Below are 19266 nucleotides of genomic sequence, written 5' to 3' on the forward strand. Positions count from 1 at the left end.
GAAAAGCTGGGATTCTTGCCTGTCCCAGTTATCACTGGACCCAGTTATAACTTGGGCTTGCTGTATTGTGCACACAGTGGGTGCTTGATAAAAATATGGAATGGCTGTAATTCCACAGACTTGTAAGCCCATCTACTCAAGAGGCAGAGCCAAGAGGATTGCAAATGCAGTCCCTCTTGGGCTATAGAGTAAGTTCTGGGCCAGTGTAGATAACTTGAGACCGTGCTTCTAGGAGTTAGAAGGAAGGTTTCGGTATGGCTTATCGATGGATAGAGAGCTTGCCTAGTATGCACAACACCTTAGCTTGAGTGCCCATTTCTGGAGGAAAAGAAAACCCATGAACTGAACATATGTGGAAACAGCTCAGAATGAGCTCAGTTCCCCTCTGCAGCTGTCTGTGGCCTCTCACCCCCTCAATGGCCTGCTTTCCCTGCCAGACTCACAGATGGACTCAGAGGCAGGAGCGTGGCAGGGATCTGCACTTCTCTGTGGCAGCATTAGTGAGGAGCTCCTTCCAGACACTCCAGAGTCCTGCTAAGGCAGTGACAGTGGAAGTCTCTACCCCATTTTGTTGAAAATTCTGTCACCCCTTGCCAATCCAGGCCTTACCTCTTAGAGGAGGAACTGCTCAGAAAGAAAACTCAGACAAACAATGTGGCATTGATAGTATCTGTGGAATTCAGGCCCTGAGGGTCAGGTAGGGTGGGATGGATCTATTTTTCAGTAGCTGCAGTCTGCTCTTAGCTGGTCTACTGCTCACAACATTTTAATACAAGTCGGTGGTGTTGAGAATGCCCATATGCTCAGAGGAACACACGGCATAGAAGTGCTGAGGGCAAGGGTGGCCATTGGGAAGGAAATTCCTGGGTTTGGGTAGACAAGTACTGACTTTTAATTGTTACTGATAATTTTCACGTAGACCTCACCATTTTGCATTCCTACAGTAGGCCACACTTAGCATTGGGAGTTTTTGAGGGCTCGCTCTCCCAGGCAGGTGTTATCAATCACCGTATGTCTTCCTAACTCCTGAGATTGGTGTGTTTCTTGTTTAGGCAGCCTTTCCTTTGAGGGACCCTGTTCTGTTCACCTTGCCTCCCAGGCGGCACACGTTTAGTCACCAGCTGCAGTCCCAGCTCCAGCCCTCTGCACACTCAGATGTGGACATTCTGGGAAGCAGCAGCTAGTGTGTGATGGAGACACAGTAGCTCCCTGCTGTGTGCTGCAGAAGGGCAGTCAGGACAGACAGGTGTCCATGTGCTCTTGAGTTCCACAGGCAGGTCTCCGTGCCCCTTCTGAGTGTCCTCAGCCTGCAGCTCCTCAGTGAACAGGCCATCTGCTTGGCTGTGCTGCCTGGAATTTCATCACCGCAGGACTGCGTCACAGACACCTCGGCTGAGGCGCCACCCTTAGTGGGAGGACGGCTGGAGCCAGGCAGGACGCAGGGGATCTTCCAATTCCTCCCCCTGCTCTTGACTGCCTGAGCTGCTGCTGACTTCTTAGTTGCTGAAACGAGACTATAAAAAGTGGCTCTGGTGTGTGGAGCTGTGGCCAGGGCCCCTACCACTCAGCTGGGAGACCCAAGGTAAATGGCTTCCCTTCGCTGAGTCTCTGTTCTCACTTGGGCATGCTATAGCTCCTCTGGTGGGTATTGGGAGCTCCACTGCCCTGCCTGAGACCGCCAGGTTGGCAGTGGCCCTCAGACTCTGAAACCCTGACATTCTTAGCCACACCTGGCTGCCTTCACCTAGCTGTGAACAGCAGTAGCTGTGGGGAGGGCTGTGCGTTAGACACCGGCAGGCTCACTCTAAGGCTGTAGTATGGTTGCTGGGTCTCAGAGGCTTCAAGAGGCACCATTGCTTTGGCCTCTTCGTTCCCTCCCTACCCAGCTCACTAGGAAGTATTCACAACTGACCCAGAGCTGGGAACAGTTTAGGTTTTTGTTTTGGGGGGCCTCAACCCTAGACCCTGAGCAGTGTCTCTGGCTTTCTCTGCATCTGCTCCCACCATAGAGCTTTTCCATTTTCAACTTTCCTGTCTGAAAGTCTTTCCGTGTACTGCTCTGTTCATTCTTTGGTTCCTGAGGCTTTGCTCACATGCTCTGTTCACTGTCCAGCGACATGGTCCATTCCCTGCTAGTTCCTCCTCATTATTCTCAGCACCTCTCCACCCCTTGACATTGGCGTGTGTGCGTGCGTGCGTGCGTGCGTGTGTGTGTGTGTGTGTGTGTGTGTGTGTGTGTGTGTGTGTGTGTTGGGGGTGGTGGTTCTATCTTCCCTCTTCAGAATGTGAGTTTTGTGAGGCCCATGACTGTGTCTTAGTGATGTTCTTGAGTATCTGGCACCCAGGACACACTCGGGGAAGATTGGTGGGCGAGGCTGAGTTCAGGTGTTTGTAACTTTGGCTTGTTGGCGAGAATCAGCTCATTCATTGCTTGACAGTGTCAGTGCCGGGCGGGCGGCCCACTTGAGTAGTATTGGTGGGTGTGGTGGAGTTTGCCGGAAAGGTCTATAGCTGTACCTACTGCAGCCTTGGAGGTTGAAACCTGAGCACGCACTGCTTCACTGAGGCCCCCAAGGAGGGAGAGCATTCAGAAGGTGTACGCAGGGAGGCCGGAGGGCTGGGAAGTCACTGTCCTGATAACATGCCCTTGCTTTCTTGGTTCAGGAACCACTCCTGTGGCCTGGTTGGTATGGGGGCGGGGTGTGTTGTTCTGTTTCCTAAGTGCACTGGGGAGCTGTGAAGGGTTTGGACATGGAAGGACAAGGTCAGATGTAGATGAAAGGATGAGAAAAAGACTGAGGAACATGGGAAAGGCCTGAGTGGGGAGGAGCCTGAGCAGACAGTGTGCAGGGTGGGTGAGTGGACAGCACAGGAATGAGAGTGGTGGCAAGTCTGTATAGCCTTGAGTGCCAAACTGAGGACTTGGGCATTTTTGCCAAGGACTTGGGAAACCATGGATGACTTTGAGTTGAGGAAGGACAGTCCTTGTTTATTTGTTTGTTTGTTTGTTTGTTTGTTTAGCTGTCCTGGAACTCACTTTGTAGACTAGTTTGGCCTCCAACTCAGAGATCTGCCTGCCTGCCTTGCAAGTTCTGAAATTAAAGCCATGCGTCATCATGCTTGGCTTAAGACTGACTCATTTTTGAGGGTCTTTGGCTACTGAGTCGGGGGCAGGGAGGTAAGGCCCAGAGGATGTGGAATAGGATCCTGCTAGCCAGCCTTAACAGCCTTAGAGAGGGAGTGGGGAGGCTGACCTTGGTGAATGTTTAGGGCTCCTGTGTGTGGGGGAGCCCATTGTTGCTGTTTGGCCCCACACTCCGTCATTTCCTCTTCAGCCTGGAGTCCGTCTTGTGAGTTCACACCCTCCTGCCCTCCCTGTCTTTGGCCACCTTGCTTTTCCTTTGCTTCCTCCCACTTACCTCCCTTCCTTTTGCCCAGGGCCTGGGCAGCCTGCCACTGTCACATGCCAGGCAGTACTGTGTCCAGCCCACCCGCTCCCCTGGGGCACGAGAGAAAGCTGATGCCCATGCTGTCCCTAGAGCCAGCTGCCACTTCTCCAGGGGCCTCTGTAGCTCCTGACCTGCTGTCCGCAAATAACCCTGGGCTGGGAGAGGCAGGCATAAGGCACTTTGGGCTCCATGGCCCCTGTGCAGGCCCAGGCTTCCAGGTAAGGGCCCAGCTGGCGACTGACCACAGGCGTCCTCCTCCCCTCTGCTCGGGGAACTTGAAACTCAGCAGCAGCTTCGGCGTCTGTTAGTCTGTTGGCTGTTAGTTCCTGAGGACAGATGCAGGTCTTGGAGAAGGAACCAGGACCTTGGTCAAACCCCAGGACAACTCTAGGCCCCACACAAGTATGTGCAGGAGGTTCCGCCAGGCTGCCAGAGCTTTTGAGACTTGCGTTTTCGTGACTCTTCTGGTGGGAACACGGAGATCACTGGGGTTGGGGGGTGCCATGGATGTTGCTATACTTGGGGGAAGCAGGAGTTTGCTTACTGTGGCAGGTTGATTTGGAAAGAAATGAGTGCATGCATGAGTCTGTCTTGGGGGTAGGCAGATGCTGGTAGCTTTGAGCACATCCTGGTGCCCAGGGATGTCTGATTCATCCTGGGTTACCTCAGTGCTGGGGCATTGGGGCGAGGCAGGGGGCGGAGCTGTGGCTACCTGGTTCTCTTCCTGTCCAGCCATAGGCGGGAAGGAAAGAATAGCTTCGGTGTATAGCCTGGGCATATCTGACTCTTAGGACCCTGTGTTTCACAGGACTGGGCCCCAAGAGAAGAGCTCTCCCCAGCTCCCTGACTATACCTACTGTCTGGCAAGCTACGGAGCCAAAGGGCTTGCCTCAGAACCCAGGATGGGGCAGGGCGCATCCCTCCTACCCTCACAGCTCCTCTCTTGTTTCTTGTAGACTATACTGTATCGGAGGAGCCTCCTGCATGTCCTGCTGCCCTGAGCTCTCTCAAGCTAGGTGACAGCGTGTTAATGCTGCCACCATGAATGAGGTATCTGTCATCAAAGAAGGCTGGCTCCACAAACGTGGTAAGGGTTCACTTTTACTCAGCAGATTATGCATCTCCGCCTTGCGTCCTGCTCTCTTCTAGCACCCGGTGCCCCAGCCCTGTCGCCCTAGCTGGATACCCTGAATGAGCCCAGATAAGGTTTCAGGCTCTGCATCTGTGTTGGAGATTTCATTCATGCTCCCATCTCATAGGTAAAGAAACCGATGTCTAGACAGTAGTCACACGGAACTCAGCCAGGCGGTATTCAACATTTATTTATCAAATACTGGGACCTTATAGAGGCCACGTTCTGCTGGGAGTGGTAACACAGTAAATGGAGGTGCACAGTGTTAGGTGGTGAGAGGTGCCATGTGAATCAGGTCAAGGGGCTGAGTAGAAAGACAGGCTCATGGGGAGGCACTCTGAGGAGGTGACAGGGAGCAGAGCCTGCAGAGAGAGATACTTTGAGAAAGAGCTACAGAATCTCCTGAAAAAGGTGTCCAAGGGGAGGGGCAGACAGGACAGAAGCCCTGAGGCTTGCTTGTGCTTGGTGTTTCTAGGAACACTGCAGCTGGAGCAGAGTGAGGTGGAAGCTCGGCAGGGCAGACTCAATGAGCCCTGCCAGCCGTGCCCTTACAGGTGACCGGAAGCCTGAGGTGTTGAGAGCCAGCGGGGACTTGGTTGTGTGGTAGAAGCAGAGGCCCTGGTGAGGTCGTAGATAAAGAAGAGTAGACCTTGAGAGCCCAGGGTCCTCTGTGCCTTGCACCAGATGCCATGTGACATTGGGAAACAGATAAGGAAGCAGAATGCACTGAGGAGTTGACTTTGCCACTGTTGGCCTTCAGGGACCTTCTCCTTGGAGGGGGGTGCGGGGGTGTGTGTGTGTGCGAGCGCGTGCCAGGCCTGAGGAAGCTGGTCCACAGACACTTCCAGTCATTCACTCAGTGCTTAGTTCATAGAGTGACTCCTGTGTGCTTGGAGCCTCTCTAGATCCTGGAGACACAGGAGTGAGCTAGCCAGGCAGGGACCCCATCTTTGTGGTGACATGTCACATCCTGGAGGAGATTAGGTGTCCAGGCAGGCCTTGGTGTCCAGTGGCGGCATGGTCTGTGCTGTGGAATAAAGTCAAGCAAAGAGAGGAAGGAGGCTGTGAGCCTTGCAGCAGGGAGCCATGCTGCATCTGGTGGTTGGGTTGGTTTCCTGGAAGAACAGGGGTAACCAGGGCATCCTGAGGGGAGTGAGGGGCACATTTGAATAACAGAGGGTGATGTCAACCTGTCCTGCCATCCCTGGCCACAGACACCAGCAGTCACAGGGAACAGGATGCTGCTTAGGGCCAGCAGAACAGTAGAGGAAACCCCATTTCCTGCTGCCTTCACAGCACCCCAGCCCTTCAGACCGAGCCCTGAGTTTGAGACTGTCAAGTGCAGCCATCCAAATATGGACACCTGACAGATTCTGACCTTGGCTCTGCCACTTGGCCTTGATGTGACACTGGGTAAGCTGTGCTGCCTGTCTTGCTCTTTCTTTTTGGTATTTTGAAATGGGATTTTACTTTGGTACCCCAGGCTGATGTCAGCATTCCATTCTGACATCCTCCTGCCTCAGCCTCCCTAGTGCTAGGATTGTAGGAGTGTGCTATACTATACATGGTTGTTCTGAGTCTGTAAGATGAATTAACAACGATCCAGGTGTCTGATGTCAGAACCCTTTGGGCAGGACTGTTATGTGTTATGTTTACTGTGGTGTCTTCATTGCCTCAAGAAATGTCTCACATATAGGTAGGTGCTCAGCAAGCGACCGCCCAGTGAGTGATCGGGGTCGTATGTACTGGCAGCTGTGCTAGGGTGTGCCAGGCTGTCGGACTGCTGTCCCTTGGCTGGAGGTTCCCTAGACTTACTGGGTTAAGGTGTTAGGATGTGGGGAGCTGTCTAGAGTGGTGACTGAGTGGTGGGAGCTTGTCTGTAGACCAGACTTAGCTGACAAAACAAGTCTTGGCTCTGGCTCCTCGTAGGGCTTCGTGTCTGGTTTTGTGGTAAGGGCTCAGTTGACTTGGCTCCTGGCCTGCACTGTCTGTTGTCTGACTCACCTGCTTTGAATACACAGTGTGTGCGCACAGGTGCACTGCTGGATCATCTGAGTGCTGGCGGCCTGGTAGAACCAGGGCCCTGTTGCCACCGAATAACAGGGCATCTGTGCTAATCCATTCCCACTCCTGGTGGTTAGAATGGTTGGTCACTGTACTGGTTATTCCCAGTCTGTCAGGTCTCAGGCTGTGCCCAGGCAAGCCTGTGTTGTTGAGTTTTCATGGATGCCCTCTCAGGGTCGACTAGCAGTGACAGTGATTGCCAGAGGCCTTGGCACAAGGTTGCAGAGCTAAAGTGGGACCCTGGCCCTCTGATGCTGAACTTGACTGTGCTCAAGACCTGGCCTGCGTGTATGCTACCTCATACTCAGCAGGGTCTGAGGATATGACTGACTGGAGGCTGTGACTGCCACGGGTCCTATTTGTGACTTGACTTTAGCACATCACCACCACGTATAGCAGAACACTCTGTCTCCCCTGCTGGCGTGGAGGTAGAGGCAGACAGCATAGTGGTCAGAGCGTGAGCTCCGAACTCTAGTGCCAGCCATTCCAGAGAGCTAGAGCTATGGATCTTGCCAGGACAGTGAGGCTCTCTGACTCAGTTTTCTCATTTGACTATAAGGATTAGATTATGAGAATTTTTTTCCTTTCCCTGTAGGCTTCTTGTTGCTAAAGTGTGAAACACCACAGATAAGTGCCAGGGTCATTAGCTCAGCCTTGCCGATACCACTGGTGTCCAGATAAAGAAACAGCAAGACAGTCTTCAGCGCCCCATGCTGTGCCCCGCCCAAGCTGTAGCTGCTGCTTTCCGGGTGTTTTGTTGCTGCTCTTTTTAGAGTAAGGTGTGTTGTGGATCCTGTGCAGGGCCTGTACGCGTTAACAAGTGCTCCGAGTCCCAGCCCTGGATCGAGTTTTTTTAACTTTTTTTTTCAATCAAGGTGAAATTCCCATAATATGAAATAAACTTTTTTAACTTGTATAATTGAACGACATTTAATACATTTATGGTAACCATGTTTCTCTAAAGTTCCAAAACACTTAATTATCCAGGAGGAAACCTGGAGTCCACTAGTCACTCCTTGAGGCCACTTCTTGTGCCCAGCTCCTGGCAGCCATTGCTGCTTCCTGTCCTTGTGGACTCACCTGCTCCAGACACATCACAAGACTGGAGCCATACCGTTTCTGTCTTATTCCTCGTGTCAATCCTGCGTTCCTTTTTTTCTAAGGTTTATTTTTTAATGTGTGTCTGTTGTCTGTGGGTCTGCATGCATGTGTGTGTATGTGAGTGCCCATGGAGGCCAGAAGAGGGTGTCAGACCTTGTAGAGTTTCAGTTACCAGAGATTGCAGGCTGCCCAGAGCTGGTTCTAGGAGCCCTACCCGCGTCCCCTGCAAGAGTGGGAAGCACTTTGAACCACCGGGCCATCTCTCCTGCCCCTTATTCCTTCTTAGAGCCAAATACGTGTTCAGGTGTGTATCTTAGTTAGGGTCTTACTGTGTGAAGAGACACCATGACCACTGCAACGTACATAAACATTCCACTGGGGATAGCTTACAGTTCTATCCTTGGGTAGTCTTCACTTCCTGTTAGTATCCTGTCACACAGGAAATTTGGAGCTTTGGCTTTTGGTGTCACTTACAACTAAATCTGAGGTGACAAAGATGGAATCCTATGCATTCTATAAGTATTGATTTAAACTAGAACTGTGTGTGTGTTGAATAGTGTGAGGTGGAGTCCAGCTGGCCCAGTATCCCTCCCTGCATGCCTGGGCTGGAAGTGCTTTGTTGTGGTGTGGTTTCTGCCCTGCTGCGGTGCGTGTTTGGCTGTGAGCAGATGTTGCAGTGACTGCAGCTGTGGTAAGTTCTAAAACTGAGAAATGTGAGTCTTTGAACAAATGAGCTCAGTTTGGCTCTGGGGTCCCTTGCAGTTCCTCATGAATTTAGGAATTGGCTTTTCACTGGGCGAGGTGGCGCACACAAGTAAACAAATGAAATCCATAGGACGCGTTCAGCCAAGGAAGAGGAGACCTCACTACACGGAGGGCCCAGGAGACTGCACTACACGGGCTTACCGGGCGAATAGCTTACCACAGAAGCCTGATGGCCTGATCCAGTCCTCAGAGTCTGCATGAAGGTGGAAGGAGAGAACTGACTCCCAAATGTTGTTCTGTGACCTCTCCCTGTGTGCCATGGCATACACACCCACACACACAATAATCATTTTGAAATTGACAGGAGAAGTTAAACACTTAAATAAACTCCATGGCATCCAATATTCATGAATTGGAAGACTCAACCCTATCACTGGCTAGGTTTAGGTGCTAGGAAATCTCTACAGGGGTCTCTCTGTGCAGATCTGCCTGCCACCTCTGCCTCCCAAGTGCTGGGATTAAAGACATACCCTGCCACAGCCTTTGTTTTCACACAAGCCAGGACTAGCTGCCCGGGGGGGACACAACCCCTAGTGGTATGGCCCTCTTACATCAATCATTAATTAAGAACGTGACCCATAGAGTTGATGGAAGCATTTTCTCAATTGAGGTTTGGTTTTCCCAGATGACCCTAGCTTGTGTCATGTTTACAGGAAACTAATCAGGACAGAATTTTTAAGTTTTTGTTTCTTTTTGAAAACTTTTTATTCAGCTGGTATGTGGTGGCACATGCCTTTAATTTCAGTGATTGGGAAGCAGAGGTTGGTGCATCTCTTGAGTTTGAGCCTAGCCTGGTCTACAAATTGAGATCCAGGACAGAAACTCTGTCTCAGAAAACAAAACAAGAAAACAAACAAAAATCTTAACTCATTTTTTATAGGTATTGTGGCTGCATGCATGTTTGTGTGCTATGCACATGCAGTACCTACAGATCCCCCGGAACTGCAGTTTCATACCATTTTAAGACGCCATGTGGTTGCTGGGAATCCAACTCGAGTTCTCTGGAAGTGATCTTAGTTGCTGAGCCATCTCTCCAGCCCCCCAAAATTTGTGTGTGTGTGTGTGTGTGTGTGTGTGTGTGTGTGTGTACACTTTATCTGTGCCTACCTACACACACACACACTCACACACACACACACACACACTTTTAAAATGTATTTTGCCTGCATGAGTAGAAGTGCGCCATGAGTGTGCCTGATGTCCACAGAAGCCAGAAGAGTGTACTGTGTCCCAAGAATTAGAGTTAAGGGCTGGAGAGATGGCCCAGCGGCTAAGAGCACTGACTACTCTTCCAGAGGTCCTGAGTTCAATTCCCAGCACCCACATGGTGGCTCACAACCATCTGTAATGGGATCTGATGCCCTCTTCTGATGTGTCTGAAGACAGCTACAGTGTACTCATAATAAAGTAAATAATTCTTAAAAAGGAAAAAGAACTGGAGTTACTGGTGGTTGTATTTCTCCATGTGGGTGCTGGGAACTGAACCCAAGTCTTGCAAGAACAACCCATTTTAACTGCTGAGCTATCTCTCTAGCTCCAGAATTGTGTTCTTAATTTCCTTTTTGGTTTGTTGTTTGGAAACACCCGAGTTGTGTGGTGTCTATTGGCTCTCATGATTATTGGGGGTTTGATTTTGTGCTTTTGTTGTTGTTTGTTTTTAAACCAGATCTCTTGTTATGCAGTCCAGCCCTGCCTGGAACTCACCGTGTAGCCCAGGATGACCTTGAACTCGAGGCAGATATAGACCATCATGCCCAGTTTTCTTTGCTTTTGAAATAAGGTCTTGTCATGTAGCCCTGGTTAGCCTTTAATGCTTGGTAATCTTACTGCCTTAGCCACTCCTGCTCAGTGGTATACCACCACCTGGCCTTGAGCTCATGGTGATCCTCCTGTCTTAGCCTTCTCTGTGCTAGGCTTACAGGTGTGCACAACTATACCTGGCTGGTCAGCTAGCCTGTGAGTCTGCCAGTCTGCCTGCCTGCCTGCCTCCCTGCCTTTTTCCCTTCCCCTCTCTGTCACAACCTCCTGTTGCTCCCATTGTTGCTGTCCACATTTTGCTATGTTGCCTAGGCTGGCCTGGAACACTGCCTCACACAATTCTCCTACCTCACTCAGCCTTTAGTAGCTGGGACATTGAGTCACATGCCACCATGCTCTTCCCCCCTGGCTCCCCATTCTAAGTAAGCCAAAGCCATGCATGAACTTGCTGTGAGGCTGAGGATGGCAGTGAACCCCTGGTCTTCCTGATTCCATCCCCATGCCTGGATGATGTAGTGCTGAGGCTGGTACCCAGGCTTCTTACATCTAGGGAAGTGCTGGACCGGCCGAGCTACATCCCCACTTTGTTTGGATTCTTCTGTGGTTTTTACTATGTAGGCTCTTGTTTCCCACAAATAAAGATAATTTCACTACTTCTTCCTTTTCAGTGTGAATGTCTTTTATATTTTTGGTCAAAAAAAAATGTGTGTCCTTAGAACTAAGTGACAGTTCAACTACTTTGTAGAATGGAGGTCAGTCCATCATCAACAGATAATCATTTTGCTTAGCATTGTTGAAAACGGGCATCCTGGTATTGCTCCTGTCCTCAGGGAACCCTGCAGTCTCTGCTTTGTGACAGTGGCAGCAGCATAGCCTTTTTTATTGCCCTTGTCACATTGATCCATTCTGTTCCCAGAGTTGAGTGCCCAGTGGTGAAGACGCTATGCTCCATCAGGTACCTCTCTGCAGTCACTGACTGACTCCACATGCTCAGCCACTTTTATTTTTCCAGTTTAGCATCATCTTCTTTTTATCTCCTATCTAATAAGCTGAATGCATAGGGAGTTCATCAGTTTGGACTCCTTTCCACCGTAGGCCTTTGGGGTGGGGTTGGGGAGCAGGTTGGCATGTCCATTGAACCCCGGAACCTCTCTTTTTGGCTTCCTTCTTTCTCTGATCATCTTCTTGCACTCGGTTCAGGAAGCCGTCAGCTTTTAGAGTGCATCATATGCTCAATACCCACATTAATTCTCCTGGCAACCCTCCTGCCCTGAGCTTGCTTGTTTGTAGCAGTGCCAGCAGTGTGCTGGGTGCCATTGTGGACGCTTCCAGTTTTACCATGGTAACTTTTGTGGGCTGTTCCTTTGTGAATACTATCCATGCCTTTGATGTCTGCACTACTGTTCTTGTTGTATATTCCCATACATGTGGCCAAGGAGCAACTCTGCATTTCCTGAAAGGCCCGGAGAACAAATATTGGTGCCTCCCATCTTCCCCTTTCCTTTGTGTTTGAGATTTAGCAAATGACTGGAAGACAGAGGCCCTGGCTGGTGGCGGAAGCGTATGTTTACTTGGTCGTATGTACAGTTTTCCTGTTTCTTCAGAAACAAGCTGTCCCTGTGTTATGTAGGCTGGCCTCAGATTCCTGAGGCTGTCCTGCCTCTGCCGTCTCAGTACAGCCGTTATTGCAGTCAGTTTTAGACTACTTGGTTTTTTTGGTCTCACTCTAGACTAGGAGCCCTGGAGTTCCCTATGTAGCCCAGGGTGGCCCTGGAACTTCCAGCAATCTTTCTGCCTCAGCCTTCCTAGTGCTGCGATTGCAACTGTGAGTTCATACCGGCCTTTCAGTTTTAGACAGTTTTACCACCCGAAAGGAATCTTTCTCACATTGGCTCTCACAGTCCCATCTCCAGGCACCCCAGGCAACCTCTAATCCGCCTTTTATCTTCAGAGAGTTCTGGACATTTTATATAAATGGGCATAGAATGATAGATATAGATAGGTAGATAGGCAGTCAGGCAGGGTTCTTGTCATGTTAGGAAAACATGTCATAAATTAGAAGCATGACACTCCTGATTTCCATGAGCGTCACAGAGTAGCCACACTGGAATGGCAGAATTCTGGTTGTGTGCATCCACAGAACGGAGCAGCAGTCTGTCGTTTCTTTCTCTGACCAAATAGTAGCCCATCATTTAGGCAAAATTTTTTTGCAACCTACTTTTAATAAGTGTTCAAGCCCTCCTCCAGCCCACCATCCGGCAGAGGTAATGGGAGAGAGACGTTATTAGGACGTGGGGAAGTGGACCTGTGCAGCGATGGTTCTTTGGGGGTGAGCTCTGTCTTCTTGGGCGGCAGTTCAGTCCCACAGCAAACACCAAATACGACTGAGCAGCTGCAGATCAGGCCTCTGGGCGGGCAGATGCCAGGCACGAACCAGTAGCTACAGTCCAGTCTTTCAGCAGGCAGACACCAGGCAGCTGTAGTTCAATCCTGAAGAAACCACCAGGCTCACCAGCTGGCCTGAGGTGAGGCCACAGAGGCAGCGAGCTGCTGCAGGAACCTCAGGAGCAGTTCTTGGCAGAGTTCTCTCAATGGCGGTGTTACCACAAGTTGAGCTCAACAACACTATGTAAGGTGAACCAATACGTGCCTGTCGTTGTCAAAGAATAGCAAGACCGAGCAGAGCAAACCGATGCCCAGTGCTTGCTGGTCTCCCACTGTCTGTGGGGTCGCAGCTATACTCCTTCATCTCCGGTCCTTTCACGTGTTTATTAGATGAAAACATCCTTCACCTGTGCCTGCTTCAGGAAAACATTCTTTCACATGTTTGCTTTAGCAGGACATCCTTTCACCTGTGTGTCCCAGCAAACATCATTTGACATAACTAACTTTCCAAAGAACTAGAAGGTTCCACTTCACATGATATGGGTCCAGGAAGTTAATAGTGGGCATTTGGGTTGTTTCAACTTTTAAAAAGCCCTTATTGGGCTGGGGAGATGGCTCAATGGCTGAGAGTACTTTGTTCTTGCAGAGAACCCAGATTGGATTCCCAGCATCTACATTGTGGCCAAAACTATCTGCAACTCCAGTCCAAGAGATTTCTGGCCTCTGCAGGGACCTAGCATGCACATGGTGTGGATATATCCATGCAGGCATAGAATTCACGTTCATATATAGAATAAAGAAAATTTAAAACTAAAAACATAAAATAAATAAACGTGTGCCATGGTGTCTGTGTCAGAAGACAACTCTGGGAGTCGGTTCTTTTTACCGTGTGTGTGTGTGTGTGTGTGTGTGTGTGTGTGTGTGTGTGTGTGTGCAGAGAGGTCACCAGGTGTCCTGCTCTGTCACTCACTGTCTTACTCTTTGAGACAGGGTCTCTTACTGAACCTTGCTGGGTTTTGGTAAGACTGGCAGCCAGCAAACCCCAGCCATCTCCTGTCTCTGCCTCCCATCCTTCCCCAGTGTTAGGCTACAGGATCCATGAAGCTGTACCTGACTTCAGTAAGAGTTCTGGGGGTCCATACTCTTCTTCTCATGCTGGTGGCGGCAGCAAGTCCTCTTAACCCTGAGCCATCTTCTCAGCCCACTCTTCCTTCTTTGACTGTTAGAGTGTAGCTCTGGATAGATGTATATGTGGAATATGCTTTTTCATGTTGTTTTACTTTTTATATTTATTTTTGGTTGTTTCAAGACAGGGTTTTTCTGCGTAGCCCTGACTGTCCTGGAACTCGCTCTGTAGACCAGGCTAGCCTTAGACTCAGAGATCTGCCTACCTCTGCTTCCTGAGTGCTGGGATTAAAGGCGTGTGCCACCATGCCTGGCTTAAATGCCATTTTAGTTTTCAGCAACCTTTTAAGTGGTCATTGGAGAGTGTTGGATGTGAGTATGTGACCATAAGCAGGGGACCTTGACTATTCAGTTAGGAGAAACAAAAGGGATCAAGGGATGCTTCGAGGGTGGGGCAGTGTTTGACATCTGATCCCCTACATGGCTGTGTTGATGAATATCAGCCTGTGGGATTTGAGTGTTTAGAGCCCTAAGCATCCCTTAGGACAATCCACGTTGGCACCAGTAGCTTGCTACTGCCATATATGCTAAGATGGTGTTACCCTGGGACACTGTTGCAGGTGACTGTCTGCCAGACATGACCTGTGGATCACTTGGGTCCGATGCAGTACCCCAGCCTGCGTCAGCAGGTGCTACCTCCAAGATTCCCTCGGGAGATCCTCTCATCTACCTTCCTCCCAATGTGGTACCCTTGTGAGTCACTGTCATCCTGGGCTGCCTGCCTGCTGGGACACTATTTAACCTTGCCCTGACCTTTGTCCTCTTGCCTTGATTTCAGGTGAATACATCAAGACCTGGAGGCCCCGGTACTTCCTTCTGAAGAGTGATGGATCTTTTATTGGGTATAAAGAGAGACCTGAGGCCCCCGACCAGACCCTACCCCCCCTTAACAATTTCTCTGTAGCAGGTGCGTATCAGGGCCAGGATGCCAGCATTGCTGGCAGGTATTAGAGACACATGGGACACAATTATGATTGAGCTGGGACCTGCCTTAGGCTTTCACCCTCAGATCTGACTCTATCCTTTCTGGCTGCTGCTCATTGTCAGTGAGTGTTTCCGTCCTCGGGAGAGTGGGAAGTCAGGATGCACCTCACCCCTTTTGGCCCTGGTTCTAGCTGGTGTCCTGTCTGCTCTACTAAAGTCCTCCCTGCTCTCTCTGTCCCTCTAGCCAAATAGGTGTTGGCATCTAACTGATCTGCTCCAGGGCTTACCATATGTCCTCATTCCCCTCTGTGGAACCTAACCTTGTGTTTTCTTTGTGTGCTTGTGGTTTTCTAAGGTAGGGTCTCACCGTGTAACCCTGGCTGTCTTGGAACTCACTCTGTAGACTAGGCTGGCCTCAAACTCAAAAGAGATCTGCCTGCCTCTGCTTCCTGACTGCTGGAATTAAAGGTGTGAACTACTACTGACCTGGTATTTTCTTGACCAACTTGACAAGCCCAATAATCCCCTGGTATTCTTGTCTCCTTCCTCCACTATGAACCCAATACCATGTTCTTGTCATAGCTGCTGAGAATGTCTCATAGACTACCCTGTCTCCATTACCCCAGATCCCATTCACTCTGAGGACCTTGCTGCAGCTTCTGCTTTGACTTCTAGCTTTGCAGTCTCTGAAACCCAGCCTGGTGTCCACCCCTTCTGCAGAAAGCCTTTTTCTGGCATCTCTCTTCCTGCGCCCATGGCCCTGCCACATCCGCTACCAGCTCCAGCTTCTGACTCGATCTCTAGCCTATCTCTAGCAGCATCTTGAAAATTTTTCTGTCTGTGGCCTTTAGGACCCCCATCCTAACCATATCCCAAGCTGACCTTCCTGTCCCCTGCCCACCATCTCCTCTCTCCCCTATCTCCATCTGAGGCAATCCTGTTTAACCCTAGGTCTCAGGCAGTGACCTGGGACTGGCTCTAGATGCCTCTTCCTGTCCTGAAGTCCAATGCCCTTCCCTCCCCATTAATCTTGGTTAACTCTCTGTGCTGTCTCTGGCCTTCAGCAAGAAGAACTTGTCTCAGTCTCTACACATCCCTTCCATGGCCCCAAAGACAGACTGGATTCCTCAGTGTGATTTCCAGGGTTCTGCCTGGCCAGCTTGATCCACCTCTCCAGACTTGAGGCTTCTTTCTCCTGTGGCCTGCCTTGCACTCTACCGCAGTGTCTTACTAACCATGTCCCCTTGTTGTTATAAAAATATAAAAAATAAAAAAAAGTATGGTTGTCTTTTAACCCCACTAGGTCCGGCACCGTGATGCCGGAAGATATCTGCTGCGTCTCACGCACTCTGCTCCATCCCACGTCACACTGCCGACGGCCTCTCTCTGAGCCGTCAGCAATCTCTCTACCTATCTAGTGCCCGGCAGGTTTCCATGCCAGAAGCACACATCCCAACTCCGAGGTGGCCCAGACCAGCTGCCCCACACTCCATTACACTTAAATCTGCACATGAGAGAACACACCACACAATAACCCAATTGATAAGCTATAGTTTCCCACCTAAACATACAAAGCCCAGTGCCATCCATCCCTTAGGAACATTCATAACTAAATACAGAGCGGAATCCTAACGTCACCTTCCGTGTGGTCTACCAGCTACTCTACCCCCCCTCTCTCCCTCTCTCTGTTCCAGTCTCCTCTTCCTTCAGACTTCTCTCCCGCCCATCCTTCCTTCTCATCCAATGACAGGCCTCCTTCTAGCCTGTACCTGCCTCACCTCTATTTTATAGATTCAATGGGGAGAAGGTTCTGGTGCAGTCGCCTGAGTCCTGAGTAGTAACTAGGTCCTTGAGGCAGCTGAATTAGCATCAAAATACAGATAACTCCAGGGCAAACCACAACATCCCCTTGTCTTCTGGGATCCATACCTTCTCTGTCTTTTCCTCTGTGGCCATGACACCTGAGTCTGCTGCCAGTTTGGCCTTCACCACCTGGTGGACTTCCATATTTTGTAGGCTGAGGCAGCAGAAATGCCTTTCTGGACTGCAAAATGAGTTCAAGGACAACCCGAACTTGAGCCTCCCTCAGTGCAGAGCCTTTGTCTATTGTGCTTTAAACCCTGAGTTGCATCTCTGGAGCCGTGGGATGGGCTGAAAGCAAGAAAGTAGAGCTGTGTGGAGGAGGAGCTGGTGAAAGCCTCGTCCTTGTCACTTGTGCCCCGTCTCTGTAGTCCTTCCCACAGCTTGGGGTTTCTTTGTGCCCTTGAAGAGCAGGTGGAGACTGACATCCTGTACCTCGAGGACAGGGCCAGGACTGTCTCAGTTCCTGGCATTGTCTTGTATAGGGGTTGGCATACAAGAGATGGCTTGGTGAATTTGGTCTGTAGGCAGCAGGACCATCCCCTCACCCTTTGCCTGCCTCCTACCCACAGAATGCCAGCTGATGAAGACTGAGAGGCCACGACCCAACACCTTTGTCATACGCTGCCTGCAGTGGACCACAGTCATCGAGAGGACCTTCCATGTCGACTCTCCAGATGAGAGGTGAGTGGTCTCCTTCCTGAGAGTGAACAGGCCTAGTATGAAGGCAAGAGGAGTAGGTGGACAGAATCCTTTGGGATGCTATTCTTACGATTTTTATTTTACCTGTATGAGTACACTGTCGTATCTTCAGACATACCATTACAGATGGTTGGGAGTCATCATGTAGTTGCTGGGAATTGAACTCAGGACCTCTAGAAGTTCTAGCAGCCAGTGCTCTAACCACTGAGCCGTCTCTCCAGCCCCTGGGATGCTATTGTTTACCTGGAGTTCTCTGGCATGGGACCTTTCCAAGTGGAGCTGAGAAGAGCTGGGATGCTTGGTTTAAAGATCCACTCCCACCCCTGCCCCCACTTGGGCTGGAGAGATGGCTCAGTGGTTAAGAGCACTGACTGCTCTGCCATAGGTCCTGAGTTCAAATCCCAGCAACCACATGGTGGCTCACAACCATCTGTAATGGGATCTGGTGCCCTCTTCTGGTGTCTGAAGACAGACAGTGTACTTATATAAATTAAAAAAACAAAAAAAACAAAAAACAAAAAACAAAAAAAAAAAAAAAAAACAAAGAACACTCTGCATCTCTGGGAGCATATCAGAGTCCTGGGAAAAAATAGAGTTCTTCCTGTTCATGATGTGGATTTACCAGCTGCATTTCACATAAGCACTTTCATTGATTCGAGGGCACTGGTCCAGAGAGTCAGTTACAAAGATCAGTGTAGGGGGCTAGAGATGTAGCTGTTCTAAGAGTCTAGCCTAGAACGCATGAGACTGGCTTCAGTTCTCCAGTCCTACATAAACATGGCGTGTAACATCCCTATAATCCCATCACTAGGGAGATGAGACAAGAGGTTTGCCCTTGGTGACATAGTAAGTTGGAGGCCAGCATGGCCTACATGAAACCTTGTCTTACAAAAAGGAATTTGAGCCAAGTATAGTGGTGTATGCTTGGGACATCAGTACTTGGCAGACTAAGGCAGGAGAAATGCAGTTCTAGGCCTTTCTAGGCTACAGAATGAGATCAAGGTCAGTCTGAATAAATGATGGCTACCCCATCTCTGTCCCCAACCCCACTCCCCGAACTCTTCAGGTTGCAATTCCTTTGTGCCTCTCTTAGGATTTCTATCGCTGTGAAGAGACACCATGACCACAGCAACTCTTATCCAGGACAACATTGAATTGGGGCTGGCCTACCAGTACAGAGGTTCAGTCCATTATCCTCAATCACAGCAGGAAGCATGGCAGCCTGCGGGTAGATGTGGTGCTGGAAGAGCTGAGAGTTCTCCTCTTGTTCCCAAGGCAGCTAAGAGACGTCTGTGCCACACTGGGCCTAGCTTGAGCATAGGGGACTGCAAAGCCTGCCTCCACAGTAACACACTTCCTCCAGCAAGGTCACTCCTACTCCAACAAAGTCACACTCCTAATGGTGCCACTCTCTATGGGCCAAGCACGTTAATCCAGGAATCTATGGGGTTCGTTCCTATTCAAACCACCACAGTACCCTGGAGGAGCAACTGGAGCTTGGGCACCCAGTGTCCCAGAGTCGAGTTGTACCACTCTGAACTGACCGCTCTCACTGTATGGTGTAAGAGCATAGCTGTTGCTGCCACTGTGTTCTTTGATTGCTTTTGTAGCAGCCATACATGGGCTCTGGGATGTGCTTCCAGCCTGGAGCTCATTATAGAATGTGTTGCTGTGAGGCATAGCATGTATGCCTTTGGTTCACAACACATAGGATGCATCCTTAGGGGTATGACTGAGGCTCACAGGAGTCCACATTTCTAGTATCGAGAGGTTTTCTGTCAGCTGACGTCTCAGAGTACCCCTAACTGTGTGTGCTCAAATGCTCTGACTCTTAGCTGTCCGAGCAGGGTTAGGCTCTGCGTGTGTGGGTGAGCCTGCCCTTGAGGTTCTTTGTCTGTTCAATGCTTGTTTTTCTCTCTTCCCTGCTGGAGCGGGGCTGCT

General features: G+C 50.1%; 1 protein-coding gene across 11 annotated transcripts in view; it reads left to right on the forward strand.

Annotated features, from left to right (window-relative positions):
* Akt2 (AKT serine/threonine kinase 2) overlaps positions 1–19266 on the forward strand; it is a 56716-nt gene that overhangs the window by 19425 nt on the left and 18025 nt on the right. For 5 of the 11 annotated variants that reach the window (XM_039101469.2, XM_008759109.4, XM_039101467.2 and 2 more), the window contains 3 exon segments: positions 4406–4536; positions 14618–14746; positions 17196–17307. In XM_039101469.2, coding sequence (XP_038957397.1) covers positions 4491–4536; positions 14618–14746; positions 17196–17307 — 287 coding nt within the window. In that variant the 5' untranslated portion in view covers positions 4406–4490. 11 annotated transcript variants of the gene reach the window in all.

Source organism: Rattus norvegicus, chromosome 1 (assembly GCF_036323735.1).
Source record: "Rattus norvegicus strain BN/NHsdMcwi chromosome 1, GRCr8, whole genome shotgun sequence".
NCBI lineage: Eukaryota > Metazoa > Chordata > Mammalia > Rodentia > Muridae > Rattus > Rattus norvegicus.